This window comes from Phanerochaete carnosa, assembly GCF_000300595.1.
Source record: "Phanerochaete carnosa HHB-10118-sp unplaced genomic scaffold PHACAscaffold_5, whole genome shotgun sequence".
In the NCBI taxonomy this organism is placed as follows: domain Eukaryota; kingdom Fungi; phylum Basidiomycota; class Agaricomycetes; order Polyporales; family Phanerochaetaceae; genus Phanerochaete; species Phanerochaete carnosa.
In genome coordinates, this window is record NW_006767632.1 from 1,701,596 (window position 1) to 1,723,334 (window position 21,739).

A 21,739-nucleotide genomic window follows, 5' to 3' on the forward strand; every position below is an offset into this window, starting at 1 on the left:
GGGAACAATGGAGGTTGGGGATGAGTTGCAAGTCGAGCCGTCCTGGAGTTGAACCATCCCAACTTTGTACTTGTTTGTACACCTCAAGCCCCAACCCTAACACGTGTTGGCAGTGATTTCCATTGTCAGACTTCCAATTGTACCGCTCAGGGCAACGCGTGCAGATGCGGCGATTCATGGGTCGGTATGGCATCTGAAAGAAGATAGCCCACGGCGAGAGAGGCCTTGGCATATCCCAACAAGTGCGAGCACGCGGCTGCATACGAGATGTGGCGCGACGCGCTTTTGGGCCCTAAGTGTGAGACACGCGTGACGTGACAAATGCCACGCGACACCATTGTCACAGCGCGGGGGCGCCTGCCACGCGCATCTCGTCGTGAGCGCGCGCGGTTCCTGCAGTCGTCCAGCCACCCCCAAGTACTATAAGGCTTGTCCAGCAGCCACTATGTCCGGGCTACGTCGGTTCGCTCAAGCCAATCATGCTGCGATGTCGACTTCATCCTCGCCACAGGACGATATGGTCGCGCCACGCACACCCATTAAGGGCCTGCAGGAACCGACCACACCCCGTGGCACGAGGATGGTCTACCCACTCTCGCCTCTCACTAGTCCCTCCAAATCGGCGTCGCTGCCGTTTGACTGGGATGCTGTGCGCAACAAGAAACTTCCCCCATATGTCGAAACCATCGCCACCAAGCGGGCCCGACTTCAGAAGAAGGCTGAAGGTTCCGCAAAATCCACCAAACAAACTCAGAAAGTCGTCAGGAAAAAGAGCTTGCTCGAAAAGTATGAGCTCATAATATTTGAAGAGCACTGACAGCACTTCTAATCTCGCCGTTCACCCGCCACTAGAATAAGGTCCATACCTTCTGAAATTGCATTCGAGATCGCCCTTCTCCCAAACAATGTTCCATTGCCGACTGCGAGAAAGGCAGCTTGGATTTTGGGTGGCATACTACATGCGGTGCACTTCATCATTCGTGTATGCCAGATACGCCAGGTGCCAGACTCGGACATGGGATGGGAAGACTTGTACCGTGAAGATGAGGGGGAAAGCTGGTTCGACTGGGTGAGTGACTAATCTTATCATTCGTGGCTCCGCGCCGACAGAACACTCTACGCAGACAATACCAGTGACAACTCTCCTCTTCCTTGCATCCCTCATAAATGCCTTCTACTTTTTCACGCGCACCCGTCTTTACCAGCTTAACATGGTCACCGACCCCGTCTCCTCGCCACACGCCAAGTTCGTTCGTCGGGAAGGTACGCCCGAGCCGCCTCCCCCACCGACACGGGGCGCGTTCCTCTTGTCCGTTATCAAAGCCTTTTGGCGTTCCCTCTCGCTGTCCATGCGGTTCCTTTTGAACATGAGCCCGCCTAAGGACCGACAGATCGCGAGTATGCGCTATGACCGCGTGCAGCAGCTCGAAGTCTGGACGCCAGCGGAGTTTGAGATGACACTACTCTCAATTTACTCGCCTGTCCACGCTTTCTTGTGGATGGCGCTGACCAGTGCGAACTGGATCATCCTGAGCGTCATCATGATCCTTGTTGGCGTGCAGGTACGCTCTGTCTGCTCATTCTTATCCATATTCACAAAAGCTGAATGCTTCGCAGACACGCGCCTTGACTAAGTCATACGACATCCTCATCAAAGATCGTGCCATCATTTCCGCTGAAGTTCTGCATGAATACGACGAGAAGGTGAGCTAACTGCGTATTCTGCAGACGACAAATAGCTCATATGCTTTTGCGTAGTTCGTCTATCCTCGGATCAATCCACTCCGGAAAGATCAAGCTGTGATGACTCACCAAGCTGAGATGGTTCTGTAACTCGCCCACGCTCTTCAATACCCTGCCAGCACACATACACACACTATCTTGCATGTATATATCCTTACAAGCCACACATTATCTGCAAATGATCATTCAATATTGACGAAGAGCGATATTAAGTGCATTGATTCCTTCAGTGTGCATGATACTGAAAGTTAGTATGTGGTACAACGATATTGCATGCGCCGTCTGTTCCTTGCGGTCGTAGGCTTAAAGCAAGAACTTCAAGCACGACCGTTCTCCTTGCCGCCGACCTCCTTCTCATACTCTTCGTAGAACCTGATGAGATCGTTGACATCATCGCGGGAACCCAAGAAGACTGGGCACCGCTGGTGGATGTTGGTCGGCACCACGTCAAGGATGCGGCCGTGTCCGGTGGAGGCGACACCTCCTGCCTAAAAAAATCATCGGCGGATATTAGAGGAGAGCGACGAGGATCACCAACCTGCTCTGTCAGATATGCCATCGGGAACGCCTCGTAGAGTAACCGCAACTTCCCGCTCTTGCTCTTCTTATCGTCCGGATACCCGAAGATACCGCCGTACAGCAGCGTTCGGTGTACGTCGGCTACCATGGAGCCGATGTACCGGGCGCTGTACGGCAACTTGCCGGTCGTAGGGTACTTGATGCTGTTCAAGTAGTTGACTACGGGCTTGTGGAAGTACATGGAGTTGCCCTCATTGAACGAGTAGATCTTGCCCCGCGAGGGAATCTTGATCTGCATGCAAACTGCTGCATTAGCAATACTGAAGAACATGCAAGAGCGGTCATACGCACATCTGGGTGAGTAAGGATGAACTCGCCAAGCGCTGTATCCAGTGTGTAGCCATTTACTCCGTTGCCGGTCGAGAGTACTAAGTTGCAGGAAGATCCATACCTGAGCGCTATCAGCGAAGAAGCATGAAACCTTGTTACCAGAGCTCACATCGTGTAGCCTGCTGCGACCATCTCGCTGCCCGGCCGGAGTACGTCGGAGATCGTGCCTTTCGAACCTGGGGCCTGTTCCCACATCGATGAGAACTACAGGACAATAACGCAGGAGGAAAAGCAGGGTGCTGACTATTTGATAGACACCAAAGATGGTGCCAATGTTCACACCGGCATCGATGTTGCTACTGCCGTCGAGTGGGTCAAAGACCACGCAGTACTTGCCCTTGAACTTGTCTTCGATGATGACGGCCTCTTCAAGCTCCTCAGAAACAAGTACAGCAGTCTTGCCTGAGGCGCGTAACGAGTTGACCATGATGTCGTTGGAGAGCACGTCCAGCTTCTTCTGTTCCTCGCCCTGGACATTGGAGTTCCCCGCGAGACCGACCCTGATATGATGTTAAGCCGGGGATGGCTGTCACGGTGCGATGTGCTCACAGATTGATAAGGCGCGCTTTTCGTACATTCGTGGCGATGAACTTGGAGGTCGTCTGGATAGCAGTTAGGAGCAAGGTCAAATCACCCGTTGCTATAGCTCCAAGCTGGAATTGCTGGGCCAGTACATGACTGTACGTGTCTATCAGCAGCCAAATACGAGATCCGAAGCCTACAGCGCTGCTCACCGGGTGAGGGTGATGATATCGGTGCTGGGGAGCTCCTCGTTGGACATCTCGGACGGCACTAGCTCAGGTATTAGTCTGGAGATATGAACGCAAGGTAAAATGAGGAGACAACTCACGATGGCTGGCGAGATTATATAGTCCCTTGTGTACAAGCTCCGGGACTGAACGGGTGGTGGAGGGAGGCGACCAGGACGACTCGCCGTACCCTCATTCTCAAGGGGCTCATTAGCAGTGGTCGGGGGAGATTTCCGAAGCGGCCGGCCCGCTTGCGCGCCAGAAGCACCACTCTTCAGGAAGCTCTTTCACGCGGCGTACCGGTAACGGCCGCCTTTGCGCTTTAGACGCTCAAACCCGCAAGTTGTGTGGCATCTCATTGCGAGTGCTCGAACCGTGTGACGGAAAGTTCTGCCTCTATGCTCTGTCAAATGCGCGGTCGAAAGATGGGAGCAACGAAAACCCAACGTCTGTGCATCCAACCTCACCTTCTCTCGTATACGATGCCTAACCCGAGAAGAAAACAGAACCATCCCGTCCTACTGTACATCTCAGCTGTTGGCTCAGGCAAGTTCGAGAGATTCGAAGGAAGCGCTGCTGCTGAGAAAAATAGCATCGAGGTTGGCAACTTGACCTTGGATGAGGGTACGGCGCGCCGAAGCCGTTCACCACGCTTTGTTTCTGACGCGTTTATTTGTTAGACGCCGCCGGAGGCATGGGCCGTCAATGTCTTCAGTTGCACCCTCCTAATGTGCGTTCTCCACGCTTTTAGCGCAGTTTCCTGGCTGATAACAATATCAGCGTCGGTCTTGTCATCAGTACAGGAATTTTCTCGACGCCGTCCTCCATGCTGGGCTCCGTCGGGTCCGTTGGCGCTTCACTATGCCTGTGGGTCCTTGGCTTCGTCATCTCGTTCTTCGGCCTCTTCATCTGGCTTGAGCTCGGTACGATGTTCCCGCGCAGCGGTGGAGAGAAAAATTACCTCGAGGCCGCATTCCCGCGCCCGAGGCACCTTATGACTGTGGTGTTTGCCACCCAGGTCATCCTGCTTGGTTTCAGTGCCTCGAACAGCATCGTACGCATCCAGTCTCAGCTATTGGTGGATCTAATATCTAACGACTATGTAGCTATTACGGCCTTCATTTGGCTAGGTCTTTGCTGAGAAGTGAGTCTTCCGTTTCCCAGCTACGGACTACTTACTGAATCTCGTAGCATTCTTGTTGCTGCAGGTCATGAAGCCGGGCGTTGGACCTCACGTGGGATCAGCCTTGGCGGTATATTGGGTTCAGTCTTGTCATCAAGGATCTTTCCGAGTAACGCAACGCGTTCTCTACGTAGTGATTGCCTTTGCCCCTTTAGCCACGGTATTATGCCTCGTTTTGGAGTGCTCGTCATGAACGTAAGTCATCAAATGTGCTGGTACCATGTACGCAGTTGCTGACTTTCCCTGCAGGCCCTCGGTGTTTAAAGATTGTTATCTTGATTTTCGTCGCTGCCAGTGGCTGGGCCGTCCTCGCCAGACACACGAAGGTCACGGACCCTCACATCAAATTCCGAAACGCCTTCGCAGGTTGCTCTCATAGTAGCAACGATGTGCGTCTTCATCTTATTTCTCCCACCACCATGCTGACGCTGCCTTCAGTACGCCACTGCGCTCTTTAAGATTCTCTTCGCCTATGCGGGCTGGACGAACCTCAACTACGTCCTGAATAACGTCAAGAACCCGATCCGCACGCTCAAGATTGCAGGTCCGCTAGGCCTCGGCATCTGCGCCTTCTTCTACCTTTTGGCGAACATCGCCTATTTCGCTGCCGCGAGCATGGAGGAAATCCTCAATAGTGGTGTCACCGTCGCGTCGCTCTTCTTCGGCAAGGTCTTCGGCTCTCAGGCACAAAAGGCCCTCACCGTTCTCGTCGCGCTCAGCGCTCTCGGCAACGTGCTGTCGGTCACATTCTCGTGTTGCCGTACCAATCAGGAGCTGGCGAAGGAGGGTATCGCTCTTTCGTTCGGTAACCGCTTCTGGGCGTCGAACTGGCCGACGAACAAGACACCCTTTCCGGGTCTCATTCTATATCTCATTCCTTCGGTGCGTACCGTCACTTCTTGCGTGGCATACTGATCTCATCGAAAAACCTAGGCTGTTATCATGATTGCCCCTCCGCCCAACGTTGCTTACCCCTTCATCCTAGATTTAGAGGGCTACCCCATCCAAATTATCAACACCCTGATCGTCTTCGTAAGTGCACGTCGTTTTTCAAGCGCGCTACGACTGCTCACGCTTAAGGCATTATTCTGGCTGCGCTGGAAAATGCCCGACGTCACCCAACCTTTCAAAGTCTTTCTGCCTTTCGCATTTATCTTCTTAGCTCCCTGCATCTTCCGTAAGTTCGGGTCCATTTTCCCATCGCGATGTTATGTCTTATCGCGGCTAACACTGCCTGTTGCGCCTTTCATCCGCCCCGCCAACGGCGTCGGTGATACTCCGCCCATCCCGTACTATATGTACGCTGCTGTCACCGGCTGGGCCTTGATGGCCTTCGCCGCATGGTACTGGGCTATGTGAAAGAAGATCCTTCCGTGGGTTTTCAGGTACAAGCTCGTCCCGGTCAAGGAAAATCTGTCGGACGGAACTGTGCTCACTGTAGTATGTTTCTTCTCGTGCTCGTGCATTCGAGGTCTTGCTAATTTTGTCTGTGCTGCAGCACGAACACAAGAAACTAAATTAGCTGCTATATATCAGTGTACTGGTGGTAAAATACTATAGTCGCGTCCACATTCAAAAATAATTACCCGCGCGCGTGTAACAGCAGTCACTCATAGACTAAATGAAAAATTTCAACATTAGATTTTTCAGCTCCGTTGTTTGGCTGTGCCTGTGAGCATGTGTCAAGCAAGTTTGTCTGCTGAACGACCAAGGTTGCAAGCAAGGTTGATCGAACTTTACGGCAACTTTCGCTTCTAATCTCGTTAATTGTCGCCGTCTTTGTCGGACGACACATGATTGTAAGTGGCTCTCTACTGCACTTGTTTCCACCGCGCTGTGCCGTTTTATGTCGCTAAAATGCTGACGAGCACTGGCGGAAAACCGCTTAGTACGCCGTAATGAGGAACTTGAACAGAAAGGCGCCACCCCAAGTACCGATAGCGTGCGAACTCACATCATACTTCTTTTCTTAATGGCCAACCGAGACCGTGAGTGCTAAGCCGCCCGAAAATCGTCCGGTCGTCTTGAATACATCACAAGTTTTGCAGGAGACCATGCTTGCCGCATCAGATGCGTTTAGCGAGCCAGCTTCCTCCACCCTGAACGTCTACAGCCAAAGCTGCCAATGGTGCAATATGGCGATAACGCAGCGTTCGTGATGTCTTTCTGCTCCGGAAGGGGATTCTCTATCTGGATATAAGCTCAGAACTCTCATGCATATGAGATTGCGGGCATGCTTCGAGCCTCTAGTTGACGGGACAGTCGCCACCTTCACATACCCTAGCCTCTCTTAGCGAGCCGCTAGTGCTCTGTCGCAGCCATGCCGTCGTGGTCAAGCTTCCTTCCGTCCCGCCAGCAGATCGGGGTCGCCGACGTCCAGAAGAGCACGAACCCTAGCACTTCTGGGTCCGAGAAGGGCTTCCACGACAAAGACGCTGATTCTGTGTCCGTCGTCCGAGAGGCGGAGAACATCGGCCCTGGGGACTTGAGTCTGGAGGAAGGTAAGGTCCTCCAGGAAATCCAGGGTTCGTCTGTGGAGACGTGCTGACGACCTTCAACGTCTACACAGATGCTGCCGGTGGAATGGGTCGCCATCTCGGCGTGTTCAGTTGTACGCTTCTCATGTACGTCTGAGCCAAACGCCAATTAGCTCCTTTGCTGACCCCATTCTAGCGTAGGACGGATCATCGGTACGGGTATCTTCTCAACACCATCGTCAATCCTCGGGTCCGTCGGATCCGTCGGTGCTTCCCTGATGCTTTGGGTGCTCGGCTTCATGCTGTCGTTCTGTGGTCTGTTCATTTGGCTCGAGTTTGGCACGATGTACCCGCGCAGCGGAGGCGAAAAGGTCTATCTCGAGGCCGTATACACAAGGCCTAGGTATCTCGCAACCGTCATCTTCGCCGCCAATGCCATCCTGCTAGGCTTCACTGCATCGGGGTGTATTGTGAGTAGCCTTATCGCCTCGGTCTCGAACACAACTCATGGAGGCGGCAGGTGTTCGCTAGCAAGTGGGTAATCCCGCCTGAGCGAGAAGACCTAGCTAACAAGCTACTTCTAGCATTTTGGAAGCCGTAGGGAAGGAGGCTACGGAATGGGCGGAAAGAGGCATTGCCTTGGGCGGTATGTCTGTTGTTCTCAGCGGTCGCAGAGTTGCTAACTTCATGCAAGCGATCTTCTTTGTGACACTCCTCCATGGTATCACACCGCGCCTGGGTGTCTACGTCATGAATGTGACTAGCATGTATATTACCGTGCTACCATTCTCTGATACATTGTTGGTGTGCAGGGTCTCAGCGTCTTCAAGATTATCATTCTACTCTTCGTAGTCATCAGCGGTACATTCCCATCCGTCTTTCTTCCTCAGCCATCGCTGACAGCGTGCGACAGGCTGGGTCGTCCTTGGCGGTCACACAAGAGTGAAGGACCCGTTCGTCAACTTCCGCCATGCCTTTGCTGGCAGCTCACACAGCTCGAACGACGTGAGTGCCGCATACACAATCCTACAAGCTATTGTGCTAAGTGCGAACGATAGTATGCGACGGCGACATTCAAGGTGTTGAGTGCGTATGCGGGATGGTCGAACGTGAACTACGTCTTGAACAATGTCAAGAACCCGGTTCGGACGCTCAAGATTGCTGGCCCGCTCGGACTCGGTATTTGTGCGGTGCTGTACTTGCTGGCCAACGTAGCTTACTTTGCGTACGTCGCCCAGCTGAGTGGATGTATGCGCTCAATCTGATACTGCCTCCAGCGCCGCCTCGAAGGAAGAGATCCAGAATACTGGCGTAACCGTCGCTTCTCTGTTCTTCCACAATGTGTTCGGTACGAAAGCCCAGAAGGCCCTCACCGTCTTCGTTGCGCTCAGCGCGCTCGGCAACGTCATTAATGTAGTACGCATAAGCTTTCCGCTCGTTACGACATTTGGTTGCTGAAAACGCCGCATTAGACCTTCGCTGCGGCTCGGGTGAACCAGGAGCTCGCCAAGGAGGGCGTCCCTCTGCCCTTCGGCAGTCGCTTGTGGGCATCGAACTGGCCGACGGGCAAGTCTCCACTCGCAGGATTAATCGCCCATCTGATTCCATCTGTGAGTACATGTTTCCCATCGGCCTAAAGGAATGCCTAACAGAGAACTAAACGACAGGTCATCGTCATTCTGGCCCCTCCGCCCAACGTAAGTGTTTATACACACATATCTTTGTGCGAACTGCTCACCGTCTATCAGATCGTATACCCCTTCATCCTTGACGTCGAAGGTTATCCTAGCCAGATCATCAACTTTTTCATCGTTCTGGTACGTGCTGACACAGTAGCGTTCTACTAATACGCTTGTCTGACGAACTGTACGCAGGGTCTCTTCTGGCTCAGATGGAAAAAGCCCCACGTGCACCGACCTTTCAAAGTGTGGTGGCCGCTAGCTGTATTCTTCCTAGCAGCGGCAACGTTCCGTACGTATTCTCCGATGCAACTAGGAAGACTTGCGACTCACCGGGGACTATAGTGCTCGTCGCGCCCTTCCTTAGGCCCGCGAACGGCGTCGGCGATACGCCGCCACTGCCATACTACCTGTACTGCTTGGTTGGCATCGCAGTCATGTTCGCAGGTGTCTTGTACTGGGCGGGATGGCGCATGCTTCTTCCGAAGATCTTCGGCCACGAGCTCGTCCCGCGAAAAGAGACATTGGCCGACGGGACAGTCATTACACGAGTACGTCATTCGGTTTTTATGTAGACTTCATTCAGTATTGATACGATATCCTCATAGTTCTCACGAAGAAATGCCGAATAGTAGGATTTGCTTGGGGATATCCGGCTATGCTGTACCTAGGACTGGGCGTATACATGTACTATCAATCAGTGTCTTTGACACTGTTTTCGGAACCCAAGGCTACCACCAAGCAAGAAAGTATTATTACGGACTTAGGCATTATCTACGCGTACAATAACTTAGGACCATAAGGATACAGTATCATAAGTCATCGCTTTCGTTTCATGCCAACGACCCCCACTGGTTCCTTCCCCTTCCGGGTGCGCAATGGTATCGGGAACTCGTCCTCATCTTCCTCGTCCACGGTCGGCAACAGCCCCTCACGCTCGCCCTCTGCTGACGACCGGCCCGGATCTCGCCCGCTCTCCCCTCGAATCCCGCTTGTCTTGGGTCCGATTCCGCTGCCTTCTGCATGCCCCAAGTCGGACCCAGACTCGTACTCGTCGTCCTCATCGTCCTCGAATGCCCGTGCTTGTGCCTGCGCCAGCGCCGCGGCAATTTCTGCACTGATGGATGCCATCACACGTGGTTCTAGCGAAGTGTCACTCGTAGGAGAAAGCGACGCCGACCCATCGCTGCCGTCTCCCGGTTGTTGCAGCAGGGTATGAACCGCGCGAACAGACTCTACCAGATACGCGCCAGGGGCGGACGGGTCGAGTTTTGGTTTCTTGGGCTTGAAACTGTATTTACTGCATAGGCTATGGATTAGGACGAGAATGCGTGAAGTTATGATGGTACGCACATGTTAGGGTCTGATTCCCACGTTGGATCGTGGGTCTTCATATGAGCAGTAAGACCCGTACGTCTCGTAAACGTCTTGTCACAAGCCGGGTCCTCACACTTGTATGGTCGCTTGCCCGTGTGCGTCCTGCGATGTCGAGCTAAACTGCTGGAATCGCCGAAAGTTTTCGCGCAGCCCGGATATTCACAGACATGGGGCCTCTCTCCGGAGTGCACTCGCTGATGTACTTGCAGGGCAGAACGCTGTCAGGTTTGAGATCATCATTTGGCCACTGGTATCCACAGCGAAGCCGCTCACCTGAATAAAACTCTTGCCACAGCCGGGTTCAGGACAGGGAAATGGCCGTTCGCCCGTATGTATGCGTACATGGCGAGCAAGGTCGCTACGCCTTGTGAAAATCTTCCCGCACTCATCACATAGGTGCTCTTTCGGTGCAGGTTCTTGGAGCTTATCATGACTTTTCTTACCCTTATTTGCACCCGCAGCGGCTCCAGGACCAGAAGATGAAGACGCTGTCGGAGGACTTTGTGGAACCTCACTGAGTGCTCTAGGGCTGAGTGGCAGAGGGATTTGGGACGGAGAGGTGGCGTTATACGGGGCAATTACAATGGACTGTGGCGCAGCCTGCACAGGATCATTGGCTGGGTCACTAAGGTCCCCGTGGTCACTGGGGTGATGATCAAAATCCGACAGGTCATGGAGGATGTCGCCAAGTTCGGGGAAATCGTCTATTGGGGGAGACGCGATTGAGCTTAAAGGTCCCGAGTGAGTCGGGGAGCCACCGCTCGAACTGCCAATTGGGTCACCGCCACTGCTGCTCGCTTGGCTCGCATGCCCGTACAAAAAGTCCGACAAGGATATTTCGGGATACCTCGGTGGCGATGTGGGGCGATTAGATGGGTCTTCCGCACGGTCTGCGTTGAGAGAGTGGAAGGCAGGGGCCGCGCGTGTGCTCGCGTGGTTGCTTCCGTATTCATGCCCACGATGGCGCAGAGACAAGTCGGAACGCGCCTGTTCTCCTGACTGCCCACTTGCCTGGGCAGCCTCTAAGAAGGCAGCGAGCCCAGAAAGATTCAGCGCGACGCCGTCGTCGTCTCTATCAGCCGCAGGCAACGAGGCAGAGTTATTTGTGGCTATAGCATTCTGTTGGCGGCGCTTCTCTTCGTCAGCTCGTCGTTGCTGTTCGGCCGCTTGCATCAGTGCCGTAGACGCATCCAGCGCATTCTGCTGAAGGATGTTGGCGATTTCGCGTTCCAGGTTTGCCACGAGGTTATACGAGGACGACGGACTTTCGTCCAAGGGCGAGGATACGTGATGATCGGGCGTAGGATCATGTAGTTCCAAAAGTGTTGGGTCTATAGGGATGTCATTTTGACCGAGGACGTCTTCGCCGGAGGCTATTGTCTCGTCATGGACGACGTCGGACAGATCCAGGACGGGTCCTTGATCTTCGTTGATCATGGGATGCAGTTCTTCTCATAAATGTCTCGTTCCAGTGCGACGTGTTCGTTACGGTATGTGTGAGCAAACTGCAACAAAGGCGGCGCATGAGTACATCGTGACTAAGGAGGGCATTAGAACACGCACCGGCCATGCGAGAGGTATTATTTGCTCACCTCCTTCTGTGTACACCCCCCGCACGGACGCTCGTGCACTATGTTGAGGGGTGGGTAGCCTTGGAGATGGGGAGCAAGAGCAGGTGCAAGGAGGCGCAGACCGCAAGTCGAGCTTGCAGCCCCGTTCATCCCACGTGCTCCTGATGGCGGGCTTACTCAATTTGGTAGGTGGCTTTGGGGTGCATCCAAACCGACTGAGCTTCACAACGTACGAAAACCATCCGTGGGTCGTCCAAAGCCGATGGTGAATCGCAGATATGTCTCTACAATACCCGGGATATCGGCCTGGGGGACGATCAAAGCACGCCGCGATGGCTTCAAGCCGTGATAATCGAATAAATCTTCTGATTCAAGCCCAGCCTGTACATGTGCCATACGGCTCTTCTCCGTTCGCGCAGTCCTAACAGGTCCAAGCCCGTCGAAAATCTTTCCAGCTCTCAGCTGAACGCCGTTATCCATGGTGGTCACCGATGCCGATGTCAGCCTCCTGAGGCGGGCGCCGAGGACGGGCCCCTTGGCGTGGGAAAATTCAGCCCATATCCGTCTCAGGCACATTGACCACTGCCATGTTAGTGGTCTCACAGGACGCAAGCACGCCTGTGCACTCCGCTCGTCCTACCACCACACCCCCAGGCGGGCATCTCCACGATGTCGCCACCTCAGACCTTTACCAAAGTTGACGTAACACCACGGCGGCACCATGGTTACGCTGTGCTACTCTTCATCTTCGGCACGCTCTTTCCCCCTCTTGGTACGTGATTATCAGCCACAGCCCATCGCGTGGACTTATCAACCCCTGCAGCTGTCGCCGCACGATTTGGCATCGGTGGAGACTTCTGGTTGAACCTCCTCTTGACAATCTGTGGCTATATCCCAGGTGCGAACAGTCCCAGATCCGTCCTGTATTGCCGCGCTAATGCTTGCACAGGTCACGTTCACAACTTTTACATCCAGGTATGTAAACATAACATCACGTAGAGTGGTATGTAACGTCTTCTAACACCTCGGCTCTAGAACATCCGCAACAACAAGACCCATCGTCGCACGCCCAAATGGGTTCTGAAATACGGTCTTGTCAATAACGCTGAGATCAAGCGCAAAGAGCGCAAGTCTCAGTGGGCAAACCGCTATTCTGAACGTAACCCTCACTCTGCTCTGCGCGAACAGTCCCTCGAAGAAGGCCAAGAGGGTGGTTCTAGCGTCGATCTGTCCTTGGAAGAAGAGCGTCAGCGCGGTGGGGAGTTGTGGAACCCCAACGAAGAACGCTTCTACGGCAAGAACGGAGACCGGTCCTCCGCTATCCTGCGTACGAACGACACCGACGGCGGTCGCTGGCACTACCCTGCCAACTTTGAAGACACCGTCGCCGAGCCGACGCGCAAGAAGACGAAGAAGAGGAAAGACAAGAAGGATCGGTGGACGAGGACAGATGACGCCTACTCCGTTAATGACGCAGAGGCTTCAATGAAACGGAAGAAGTCCAAGAAGCGGCGATCTACAGTAGACTCCGATGCCTACTCTCGGCAGAGCGACACAACCAGCGGATTCCCCGAGGATGCTGAGGGTGGACTGTACGGTTCGGGTAGAGATGCCGCGACTTCCGCAGGCGAGGAAACGAATGGGCGCACCAACGAGGAGTACATCTTCAATCATGAGCTCTAACAGTACGAATGTGGATAGCAATTGGAATGTACTATGACCTAAGTTTTATCTATAGCTGCGTTTATTACTTCTTAACCCCGCCGTACTAATGATATCATCGCTTCGTATATATTCTATAGGTTTTCGAATTCAAGGTTACCTTCACCTCAGCACGTGGTGATGCCGCGCGTCCGGGACTGGGCATTTGACTGTGAAGTCGTGATCATACGCGTGTCCTTTTCCTTTTCCAGACTTTGCTAATATGTTGGAGCTATGCGTATAGGAAGCTCTTCGGCTGGTATATCTGCGCCGCGAGTGAACATGGGAGATAAGACTCCCCGGTGCCGTTCATATGCGCGTGCAGCATCACATGGTCTTCTTTCCTGCAGCACAATGAGCTTCTATCGACCCGCAGATCAAGAACTATGATTCAGCTGTGGGTCGAGTATATAGTCAGGAGCAGCCTGACGATGAGCCACTGACGTCCCGACAACAGACTCATTCGGGAGATGTATACGAGCCTCGTAACCCTGCTTCTGCCGGGGCTGCTTTCGCTGTGGCTTGCACTGTCGTCTCCTTTGGTTGACTTCCAGGTTGCACAACCTCTCACTCTACCCCAGGATACAAAGCAATGCACGAACATGATCCTACAGTGAGCACGCTGTGCATGGAACAGAGAAGCCCTTTACTGACTCGTCGTCAGGCGTATCTTCGCTTCTTCATACGGCAGGCGCGTCTCACTTCTTAGTCCGTTTTGTTTTGCTTGCTGAACTTGCAATGAACAGTCCCGAGGTCGTTCGATACAAGTGAGCTTAACTGATGTGGTACGAGTATTGGCTCAAATGATGACGACATGTATGTATAGTCCCCCTACTGACTGCGGACCGCTGGGCTCCTGGGCTGGCATTAGCTTAAACTTTACGGTAACTTCTAACGGGTATGTCGCATGATCTGCTTCCTGACGTTATTGCTGAGAGGAACCTGCATTCAAGGACCCAGTATGATAGGCTCGGCATTTTCACTCTTGACAATGTTGAAAGTGCGTGGCTGTTTCCGTACTGTGGGTATTGTGGTGTTGACTGGGGCGATTAACAGTCTGGCGGACGTCGACGCCTGAACCTACGCGAGGCGATGGCATAATTTGGACCTATCTCAAAGATGTGACGAGATACACTCCCTTGTTCGCAAAGAATGGAACTTTCGTCCTGGAGCTGGACAACATCGTAGAAACCGGTCTGGATGGAGAGTACGCAAGTTGAGTATCAGGACTACATGTTTTGTGCAAGCTGGCGTTGAAGAGATGCTTTCGTCAGCAACGCTCTATGCGACTTTTTACGAGTCGTCAACTCAGAATCCTCCTGGGGAGCACGCCGATTTGATCATCCCTGTCACCACTCTCGAGGCTAATAGCGGTGACCTTGCCTCAGTACCTCCCGCATTCTCGGTAAGCCGTGATGATAGCCCAACCAGTCGACCACGCTAAAAATTATGCTCGCTGTAGCTAAATGTCACCTTCCCCACCAATGCTGCGTCGGTATATGCGGAGATAATTCCTTCAGGTAATGCTCAGGAGGAATTCTGGGTGCGTGAGAAATGCTTTTTGGCGGGCGGCTCGGCTGAGTTCTTGATAGAGTATGAATGTTCCCAACCAGTATTTCAGTGCTTTGCCCAGTGGCACGACGTATGGTGATGGGCCCTTCCGAGAGACCCGGTTGTTCGTCGATGGTCTGCTCGCAGGAGTTATCTTCCCGTGAGTGATCCTGTGCATTTGATCACCAAGCTGCTTCATCGGCGGCCGGGTAGCTATCTGGTTGTTTTCACAGGCGGCATCGCACCCACGCTTTGGAGGTAAGAACGAGCCTTTATGTATGTCATGATGTGGCGCTCACGCGACGCCAGGCCTATCGCAGCATACGCAGCTCTCGACCTCCCTACATACTACATTGATCTGACGCCATTTGTCCCGATTCTCTCTGACGGAAAACCTCACAACATCACTTTAGACGTCGTCTCTGCTGAGGCCAATCACACTATCAACCAGAATTGGTATGTCACTGCTAATCTTCAAGTCGTCTTAGATCCGTCGGATAAGGCCACGACTGGCGCGATGACTGTTCATTCCGCTCCGTTGTATGCCTCGACAACGACTACTGGAAAGGTGGATGCAGTTGGAGATGTTGACTTCACCGTAAGGGCGTCGCATAACATCCATATCGAGTCCGACGTTGTCACGGGAAGCGGGATGAGGACTCACGTTGTGTGGTCGCAAACATTGAGTTACGAGAACACGCAGACATACCGCCAAAATGCAAGCGTCCAGGTGAGCGAAGTGTTAGTGTCTGAAGAATCCAAGAGCTGATAGTCCTGTTGTTTTGGCCGGCTAGACTCTCTACCAAATAGCTCAAGGCACCATGTCCTCGACCCACAACGGTGCCCAGACGCTGATCGATGACTTTACCTTTCCTTTCTCCATGAATTTCACGTACACAGATACCAACTGGACTACCTGTAAGCGCTGTTGCTTCGCCCCTCATCTATACCTGGCACCCCTAATCGATCATTAGGGATTACATCTGTAGATCATTCATATAATCGTGCATTGTTACCGGCGCCGTTTATTCTGCAGACTAATAGTCAAGAAAGTCAGAAAGCTAGTAAGTCGTCGCTTGTACAAGAGTCCAGCCGAGACCGATAAAATTTGTTCAGATGCTTTCTTTGAACTGGCGTCCACAGGGAATTTTGGCAACGGAACAAGCTCCAACACGTTCTCTTATTCTGATATCAAAGACAACACCTACACAAGATCTGTCAGCTCTGTTAATACAACCATCACATCCGACCGGGAAGGCGGATCGTCGGCTAACGTCAACTTCCGGTCTACCTCCAACTCTGTAGACACCGCACAAGTGGGATTTGCTAGACCTAGACTGCCCGGACGTAGCGCACCTTGATTCCGATCTTGTTCGTAACGACTGCACAGCGATGGGAATGTCATCATCGCTTCTGTACCTTCCATCATCTCCCGTGGTAATGCAACCGCACTCACTTCTCCCGTTGAGAAAAGTGATCACCAATTATGGCCATATCTAGCCCATGCGTTCCCCACCGAACATTGCTTCTGATATTCAGCGGAAACGGCCCCGTTGATTCGCCGCTAGTGCACACGCCTGGCAGTGTAGTATCGCGTTGCCCGGTCTTCTGTTCGCTCAATTGCATTGTGCTTCTCACCTCGCTCGCTTATAAGGCCGCACGGCCGTGGGGGGTATGTGAGTCGTTCGCTCTCCCCGACGTTCGCTATGATTTCGGCTCTGCTTCTAGTGCCTGCCTTTCTTCTAGCGGCTTTGAGCGCTTCTGCTCAGCCGCTCGTTGACTTCCAGGTTGCCCAGCCTCCGCCATTGCCTCAAGATGCGAAGCAGTGTACCATACAAATTCTTGAGTAAGCCGTCTACATCTGTCGTGGAGGATTCCACTTATTGACATGATTCTCTAGGCGCACTTTCGGCAACTCGTTCGGCGAGTACGTTCATAGGCGTGTTACTAGTGCTATTCTGTGCTAAAGGATTTTTCTCTAGTCCCGAGATCGTGCAATTTACGTGAGTGAAGTAGCATCAGTTAGTGCTCCCCGCTTATCTGCTACATTCGCTAGACCTCCCACGGACTGCGGCTCCGTCGGCTCTTGGGCAGGAATTAGCTTGAACTTCACGGTCACATCCAATGGGTACGCGGCGCTTGCTCGTTGTATAAACCGCGTTCTAAACGATACCCAGTACCCAATTTGATAGGCTGGGTATCTTCACCTTCCAAAACGTGGAAAGTGCGTAGACATCAATGACTGTGCTCTATTCGTGCTAACATAATGTGTCAGTCTGGAGGACATCCACTCCTGAACCCAACATAGGCGATGGGATTATTTGGACGTATCTGAAAGATGTAACGCGGTATTTGCCACTGTTCGCAAAGCCCGGCACCCTCATCCTGGAGCTTGATAACCTGCTAGAGACTGGTTTGGATGGGCAATACGCGAGTATGTTGCGCGTAATAGAACGACGATACATCTGCCTGACTGAGGCTTTGCAGCCACTCTTCACGCAACTTTCTTCGCCTCCTCTGCCCAGAATCCGCCTGCGCCTCGCGCAGACTTGATCGTCCCGATAACTACCCTTGCCAACAACACTGGTAATGACGCTTCTGTGCCTCCTATCTTCTCCGTAAGTGTGGTCTGACTTCCTCTACTATTCTGTCTCACCCCTCGCTGCAGCTCAATATTACGCTACCTCAAAACACGGTTGAAGTCTATGCTGAGCTGCAGGCCTCTGGAAACGGTGATGAAGAATTCTGGGTGAGCTCATTCCAATGACACGTGCTTACTCGTACTGACTCCTGCCGTAGTACTTTAACACGGCAAACGAGTTCATCAATGACCTGCCGAGTGGAGAGAGTCTTCCGAATGGCCCGTTTAGGGAAGTGAGGCTACTCGTTGACGGACAGGTCGCTGGAACAGCCTTCCCGTAAGAGGAACGTACCCACGCATCTCTAGTAAACTCTGACAAGTGTGTTCTAGATACCCTGTCATATTCACAGGAGGAATTGCGCCCCCAGCTTGGCAGTATGTGCAATGGGACTCTCCGCTATTTGATCGTCTCATAATACTTGGATAGGCCGATCACGTCATATGGAGCCCTCGACTTGCCGAACTACTACCTCGATGTGACCCCCTTCGTCCCACTGCTGGTCGATGGCAATCCTCATAACTTCAGTCTTGACGTCGTCTCTGCGGAAACTGATCATACAATCAATCAGAACTGGTTCGTTTCCGGCCTTCTGCAGGTTATTACAGACCCGTCCGGCAAGCCCACAACCGGAAAGATCAACGTATACCAAGCGTCTCCCTTTGCTGAGACATCGACCACCGGCAGCGTGGGTAGCAACGGGGATGTGAATGTCACAGTGAAGGCGACACGCAATATTCATGTCGAGTCGACTATCATAAGCGGCAGTGGGACGACCACGAATGTTGTATTTACGCAATCGTCGAGCTATTCAAACACTCAGAACTTTTTGAACAACACTTTCATTCAGGTAGGCTTATCAGTTTGACTTCTGTAATGCGTCTCAAGTTTTGCATCATCCCTGTAGAATGTCCAACAAACCGCGACTGGCTCAGTTCTATCCACTCATAACGGAGTGGCTAGCACAGTCGACAATTACTCATTCCCGCTGACCATCGACATTACGCTGCAACCTCCGACCGGAGATAGCTGTGAGCATGAATCCCTAGTCTCTCGGATTTAGATTCCCATATTTTGTTGCAGTCTTTGCCACCTTTGATCATTCCTACACGCGCACAATTCTCCCGAGTCCCTTCATCCTTGGATCGACGATCCAGGAACATCAGCTCGCCAGTATGTGCCAAAGGTCAAAGCAGTAATTTTGTGCGCTGACTCTTGTATTAGATGCGTTCTTTGCAGAGACAGCTCAAGGCAACTTTGGCAACGGTACCAGCAACAATACGCTCTCCTACGTGGACCTGCAAGGACACACCTACGACAGAGAGGTCGATGCCATTAACGACGTCATTGTCTCTGATCACCAAGGCGGAAATTTGGCACCTGTTCCTACTCCCGAGTCTGTTCCTGTCGCGAATCCCACCAAGCTCAACTTCGCAAAGCCGAGGCTGCCTGGACGTCGTACTGTTGGCAATGGCCAATGAGATTAGTTAGTCAGCTGTGTTACGTGTACCCAGTGATAAGCGCACATACGCCACAAACCACTTCATTGCCATTTTCAGCGATATCTCCCTCTGTATTTTCTGTGCTCTCTGATAAGATGTCCGACGAGCAAAAAGGCCAGCGGGTTCGTTTTCTGTGCGGCACGGACACACCGAGGATTGACGTTCAGCACTCCATCCAGCTATCCTTACCCTGAGCCTGCTCGCAGAGACTTGTGATTCAGCCAAAGTCGCACTCCAGGCAGATCCCACCCCGATCGCAGAGGCACCTTCACTCGATCTCCTGCGCAAAGACTACCTCTCGATTCTTACTCTGATTTACACCAATACTACAAAGGCATCACTCGTCCTTCGTCCGTCACCTGCCTACAAAGCTTCGCTCGCGCCATTGCAAGAGTTGACGAAATATGTCTCGTCGCTCGCGACCTGCACAACGCTGTTCGATGCACATGGCCTCATTCTAACCAAGGAGGTAAGGCGGCACTCGAATGACCTTCTGGAGCATGTCAGAGTATTTGCGCAGACTCTGCAGCAACAGGATGATCTTTCGAGCAAGGAGTACCTCATTCGCGCTGGAGCTGTCCACGATGCTGTAGAGCAAATTCGGAAAGCGCTTCCGGCGGATAACAGAGCAGCTGTCCAAGGACGGCTATCGAGTGATAGGGATATACTTACAGACTGCTTGGGGGAAGTGCAGGAGATGGTGAAGGAGGGTTGTGGAGAGGAGGGCGAGTTAGACGATTGGGTCGACGAGGATGGCCTGGAGGAGCTTGGCCTTGGCACGAGCAAACCGCTATCTGAAGCGGAATGCCTCCGCGCGAAACGGGTGCGAGTGACCATTGTTTTACTGTCGGCATCTTTTACGAACTTTCCATACAGTGCGGCGAGCTCATAAAGTGGACCTGTACACTTCACAAGAAGATTCTACGTGACTTACGATCACAGGTCTTCAAGGATCTCCCAGTCCAAGCACTCGATACACTACCTAGTCACTCGCACGGGCTACTGATTGCCTCGGAGGACCTTGTGGCATCCCTCTATGCGCCTCAGGACTCTGCCGCGATTCTGCGCGCGGTCAAGTCCATAGACGACAAATTTCAAGACTTTAAGAAAACGCTGTTTGCTTCGACGAGCAGTGTGGAAGAGCTGGAGGAGAAGATGGACAAGGCGACCTTAAGCGACGCGGGCTCATCACAAAAGAACGCAGAGCTGCCACATGGCTACGATACTTCGTACCGTGTACTTGCTACATGTGTCTCCAAAGCATCGGAGGAAAGCCCTCCGTCACTCTGAAGTAATTGTACTGTTTATTGCCAGGATGCGCAGATATGCTGGATGTATCGGTAGCAAGACTCAATTCAGATAGGAGTCTGAAATTACAGATACGAGTTAAGGGGCAGTGGGCTGCTTGTTCTGCAATTGGGTCATCCTAGCACGCTCCCAAATATCCTTGAAGGCGCCTCCGAGGACATTGGGATAGGTTGCAGATGTGTTCCCAAGGCGTGAGCGAAGGCGGCTTTCAAAGCGCGAAATCTTCTCTTGCGCCGCCTGTAGGTCGAAGATGCTTTGCTAGAGTAATGGGCTGAGTTAGATTATTAAACAGCGAGTTTTGGATAGTCACTCACCGCTTCTGCTTCTCGCCTCTTCCTCGCGTCCTCGCGCATTTTATTCAGTTCCTTCCGCCTCTCCTCTTCCTTCTCTTTTCTACTCAAGCCCGAATTGGGAGTCGATCCACCAGGCTGTTGGCAGTTAGCAGACGTAACACGATGACTACACTTTGCACACCTTCATGAAGAGGCTCGCATACACATTCGCGTCTCGCAAGTCAAAGTCAGCATTATTTGCTGTCGCAGCCGGCTTCCGTGCACCTCCAACACCAAGAGCGAGGTTATCCGCCTTCGGAGTGGGCTTCACAGGGATACCAGTCGGGGTGGAAGTACCAGTGGATGGCTTGTTCTTCTTTATTGGCGGGAGCTTCGGTTTCTTGGGTGGCGGCGGCGCAGCTGCCTCCACGTTATCCGCTTTCGACGTCGAGTCCTCGTCGTCTCCATCATCATTGAGAACCCCACGTCTACCTGGAAAAGATGGACCACTTCTTGAAGACACTCCCTTGCGCTCGTCCCTAATAGCGATCGGCTTGTCGACAGCAGCTGCTTTGACTGACTTGCTCTTTGTCTTCGAAAAGGTAGCGCGGCTGGAGGTAGCAGGTTCGGGAGCAAAATCTTCATCGTCGTCATCTACGACAATCTCCTCTGGGTCCCCGTAGTCATCCTCTCCGTCATCGTCTGACAAAACGACCGCTCGCTTCTTTGGTCTCTTCGGTGCGCCCTTCGTCTTCTTCGAGGCGGATCGCTTGGAGGTCGACGGTTCTGGGGGCAGAAACCGCGTATCTTCCGCTGGTTCTTCATCGTCCACATTCACCTCTTCCTCTGCTTCTATGTCCACTTCTACAGCCTCTTCAGCCTCTTCAGTTCGTGCACGTTTGTTCGGCTTAGAAGTGGCTGACGACGTGTTATCACCATCATCCTCGTCGTCGGTATACAGCACGGCCTGCCGGCGTTTGGACTTCCGACGAAGGGTAGGAGACTCTTCTGTCTATGAGAGATAGTTGGGCAACCCAATAATTGGATCTTAACATTGAATTACCTGTATAGTTCCTGA

At 52.7% G+C, this 21,739-nt stretch overlaps 10 protein-coding genes across 10 annotated transcripts; 8 read left to right on the forward strand and 2 right to left on the reverse strand.

Annotated features, from left to right (window-relative positions):
* Positions 1-445: 445 nt before the first annotated feature.
* PHACADRAFT_195529 (uncharacterized protein) lies at positions 446-1,833 on the forward strand (the record flags this gene model as incomplete). Its single annotated transcript, XM_007395757.1, has 5 exons — positions 446-786; positions 853-1,069; positions 1,125-1,562; positions 1,618-1,704; positions 1,759-1,833. 5 exons carry the CDS (start codon positions 446-448, stop codon positions 1,831-1,833), a joined length of 1,158 nt encoding a protein of 385 aa, XP_007395819.1.
* Positions 1,834-1,915: 82 nt separating this feature from the next.
* PHACADRAFT_256157 (uncharacterized protein) lies at positions 1,916-3,573 on the reverse strand. Its single transcript, XM_007395758.1, has 8 exons — positions 3,503-3,573; positions 3,387-3,444; positions 3,202-3,330; positions 2,897-3,152; positions 2,762-2,835; positions 2,614-2,713; positions 2,282-2,554; positions 1,916-2,231 (listed from the first exon to the last, which is right to left on the reverse strand). Exons 2-8 carry the CDS (start codon positions 3,431-3,433, stop codon positions 2,061-2,063), a joined length of 1,050 nt encoding a protein of 349 aa, XP_007395820.1. The 5' UTR covers positions 3,434-3,444; positions 3,503-3,573; the 3' UTR covers positions 1,916-2,060.
* Positions 3,574-4,019: 446 nt separating this feature from the next.
* PHACADRAFT_195531 (uncharacterized protein) lies at positions 4,020-5,943 on the forward strand (the record flags this gene model as incomplete). The annotated part of the gene is made up of 10 exons (XM_007395759.1): positions 4,020-4,025; positions 4,082-4,131; positions 4,182-4,455; positions 4,532-4,545; positions 4,619-4,693; positions 4,740-4,779; positions 4,851-4,973; positions 5,023-5,466; positions 5,518-5,616; positions 5,665-5,943. The coding sequence occupies 10 exons, from the start codon at positions 4,020-4,022 to the stop codon at positions 5,941-5,943; spliced, it is 1,404 nt and encodes a 467-aa protein (XP_007395821.1).
* Positions 5,944-6,772: 829 nt separating this feature from the next.
* Positions 6,773-9,372, forward strand: PHACADRAFT_209017 (uncharacterized protein; the record flags this gene model as incomplete). Its single annotated transcript, XM_007395760.1, has 16 exons — positions 6,773-7,085; positions 7,154-7,208; positions 7,258-7,531; positions 7,582-7,595; positions 7,646-7,707; positions 7,756-7,817; positions 7,874-7,922; positions 7,975-8,066; positions 8,120-8,286; positions 8,339-8,477; positions 8,534-8,671; positions 8,729-8,758; positions 8,810-8,878; positions 8,936-9,032; positions 9,086-9,291; positions 9,349-9,372. The coding sequence occupies exons 1-16, from the start codon at positions 6,905-6,907 to the stop codon at positions 9,370-9,372; spliced, it is 1,659 nt and encodes a 552-aa protein (XP_007395822.1). The 5' UTR covers positions 6,773-6,904.
* A 101-nt stretch (positions 9,373-9,473) lies between these two features.
* Positions 9,474-11,588, reverse strand: PHACADRAFT_256160 (uncharacterized protein). Its single transcript, XM_007395761.1, has 3 exons — positions 10,391-11,588; positions 10,094-10,335; positions 9,474-10,040 (listed from the first exon to the last, which is right to left on the reverse strand). The coding sequence occupies exons 1-3, from the start codon at positions 11,552-11,554 to the stop codon at positions 9,560-9,562; spliced, it is 1,887 nt and encodes a 628-aa protein (XP_007395823.1). The 5' UTR covers positions 11,555-11,588; the 3' UTR covers positions 9,474-9,559.
* Positions 11,589-12,326: 738 nt separating this feature from the next.
* PHACADRAFT_256162 (uncharacterized protein) lies at positions 12,327-13,521 on the forward strand. The gene is made up of 4 exons (XM_007395762.1): positions 12,327-12,460; positions 12,512-12,586; positions 12,638-12,663; positions 12,724-13,521. The coding sequence occupies exons 1-4, from the start codon at positions 12,358-12,360 to the stop codon at positions 13,369-13,371; spliced, it is 852 nt and encodes a 283-aa protein (XP_007395824.1). The 5' UTR covers positions 12,327-12,357; the 3' UTR covers positions 13,372-13,521.
* Positions 13,522-13,857: 336 nt separating this feature from the next.
* PHACADRAFT_256164 (uncharacterized protein) lies at positions 13,858-16,315 on the forward strand (the record flags this gene model as incomplete). The annotated part of the gene is made up of 14 exons (XM_007395763.1): positions 13,858-14,002; positions 14,054-14,080; positions 14,136-14,156; positions 14,216-14,287; positions 14,343-14,389; positions 14,446-14,604; positions 14,664-14,794; positions 14,852-14,932; positions 14,982-15,100; positions 15,154-15,198; positions 15,250-15,670; positions 15,735-15,858; positions 15,915-16,004; positions 16,057-16,315. Coding segments are annotated over 14 exons (1,727 nt in total), but the record flags the coding sequence as incomplete, so codon positions are not given.
* A 319-nt stretch (positions 16,316-16,634) lies between these two features.
* PHACADRAFT_256166 (uncharacterized protein) lies at positions 16,635-19,146 on the forward strand. The gene is made up of 14 exons (XM_007395764.1): positions 16,635-16,786; positions 16,841-16,867; positions 16,923-16,943; positions 16,997-17,068; positions 17,118-17,164; positions 17,216-17,374; positions 17,428-17,558; positions 17,609-17,689; positions 17,740-17,858; positions 17,912-17,956; positions 18,009-18,429; positions 18,487-18,610; positions 18,663-18,752; positions 18,804-19,146. Exons 1-14 carry the CDS (start codon positions 16,647-16,649, stop codon positions 19,058-19,060), a joined length of 1,734 nt encoding a protein of 577 aa, XP_007395826.1. The 5' UTR covers positions 16,635-16,646; the 3' UTR covers positions 19,061-19,146.
* Positions 19,147-19,244: 98 nt separating this feature from the next.
* PHACADRAFT_95478 (uncharacterized protein) lies at positions 19,245-20,371 on the forward strand (the record flags this gene model as incomplete). The annotated part of the gene is made up of 2 exons (XM_007395765.1): positions 19,245-19,919; positions 19,967-20,371. Coding segments are annotated over 2 exons (1,080 nt in total), but the record flags the coding sequence as incomplete, so codon positions are not given.
* Positions 20,372-20,477: 106 nt separating this feature from the next.
* On the forward strand, positions 20,478-21,331 carry PHACADRAFT_256168 (uncharacterized protein; the record flags this gene model as incomplete). Its single annotated transcript, XM_007395766.1, has 3 exons — positions 20,478-20,647; positions 20,704-20,817; positions 20,864-21,331. Coding segments are annotated over exons 1-3 (541 nt in total), but the record flags the coding sequence as incomplete, so codon positions are not given.
* Positions 21,332-21,739: the final 408 nt, after the last annotated feature.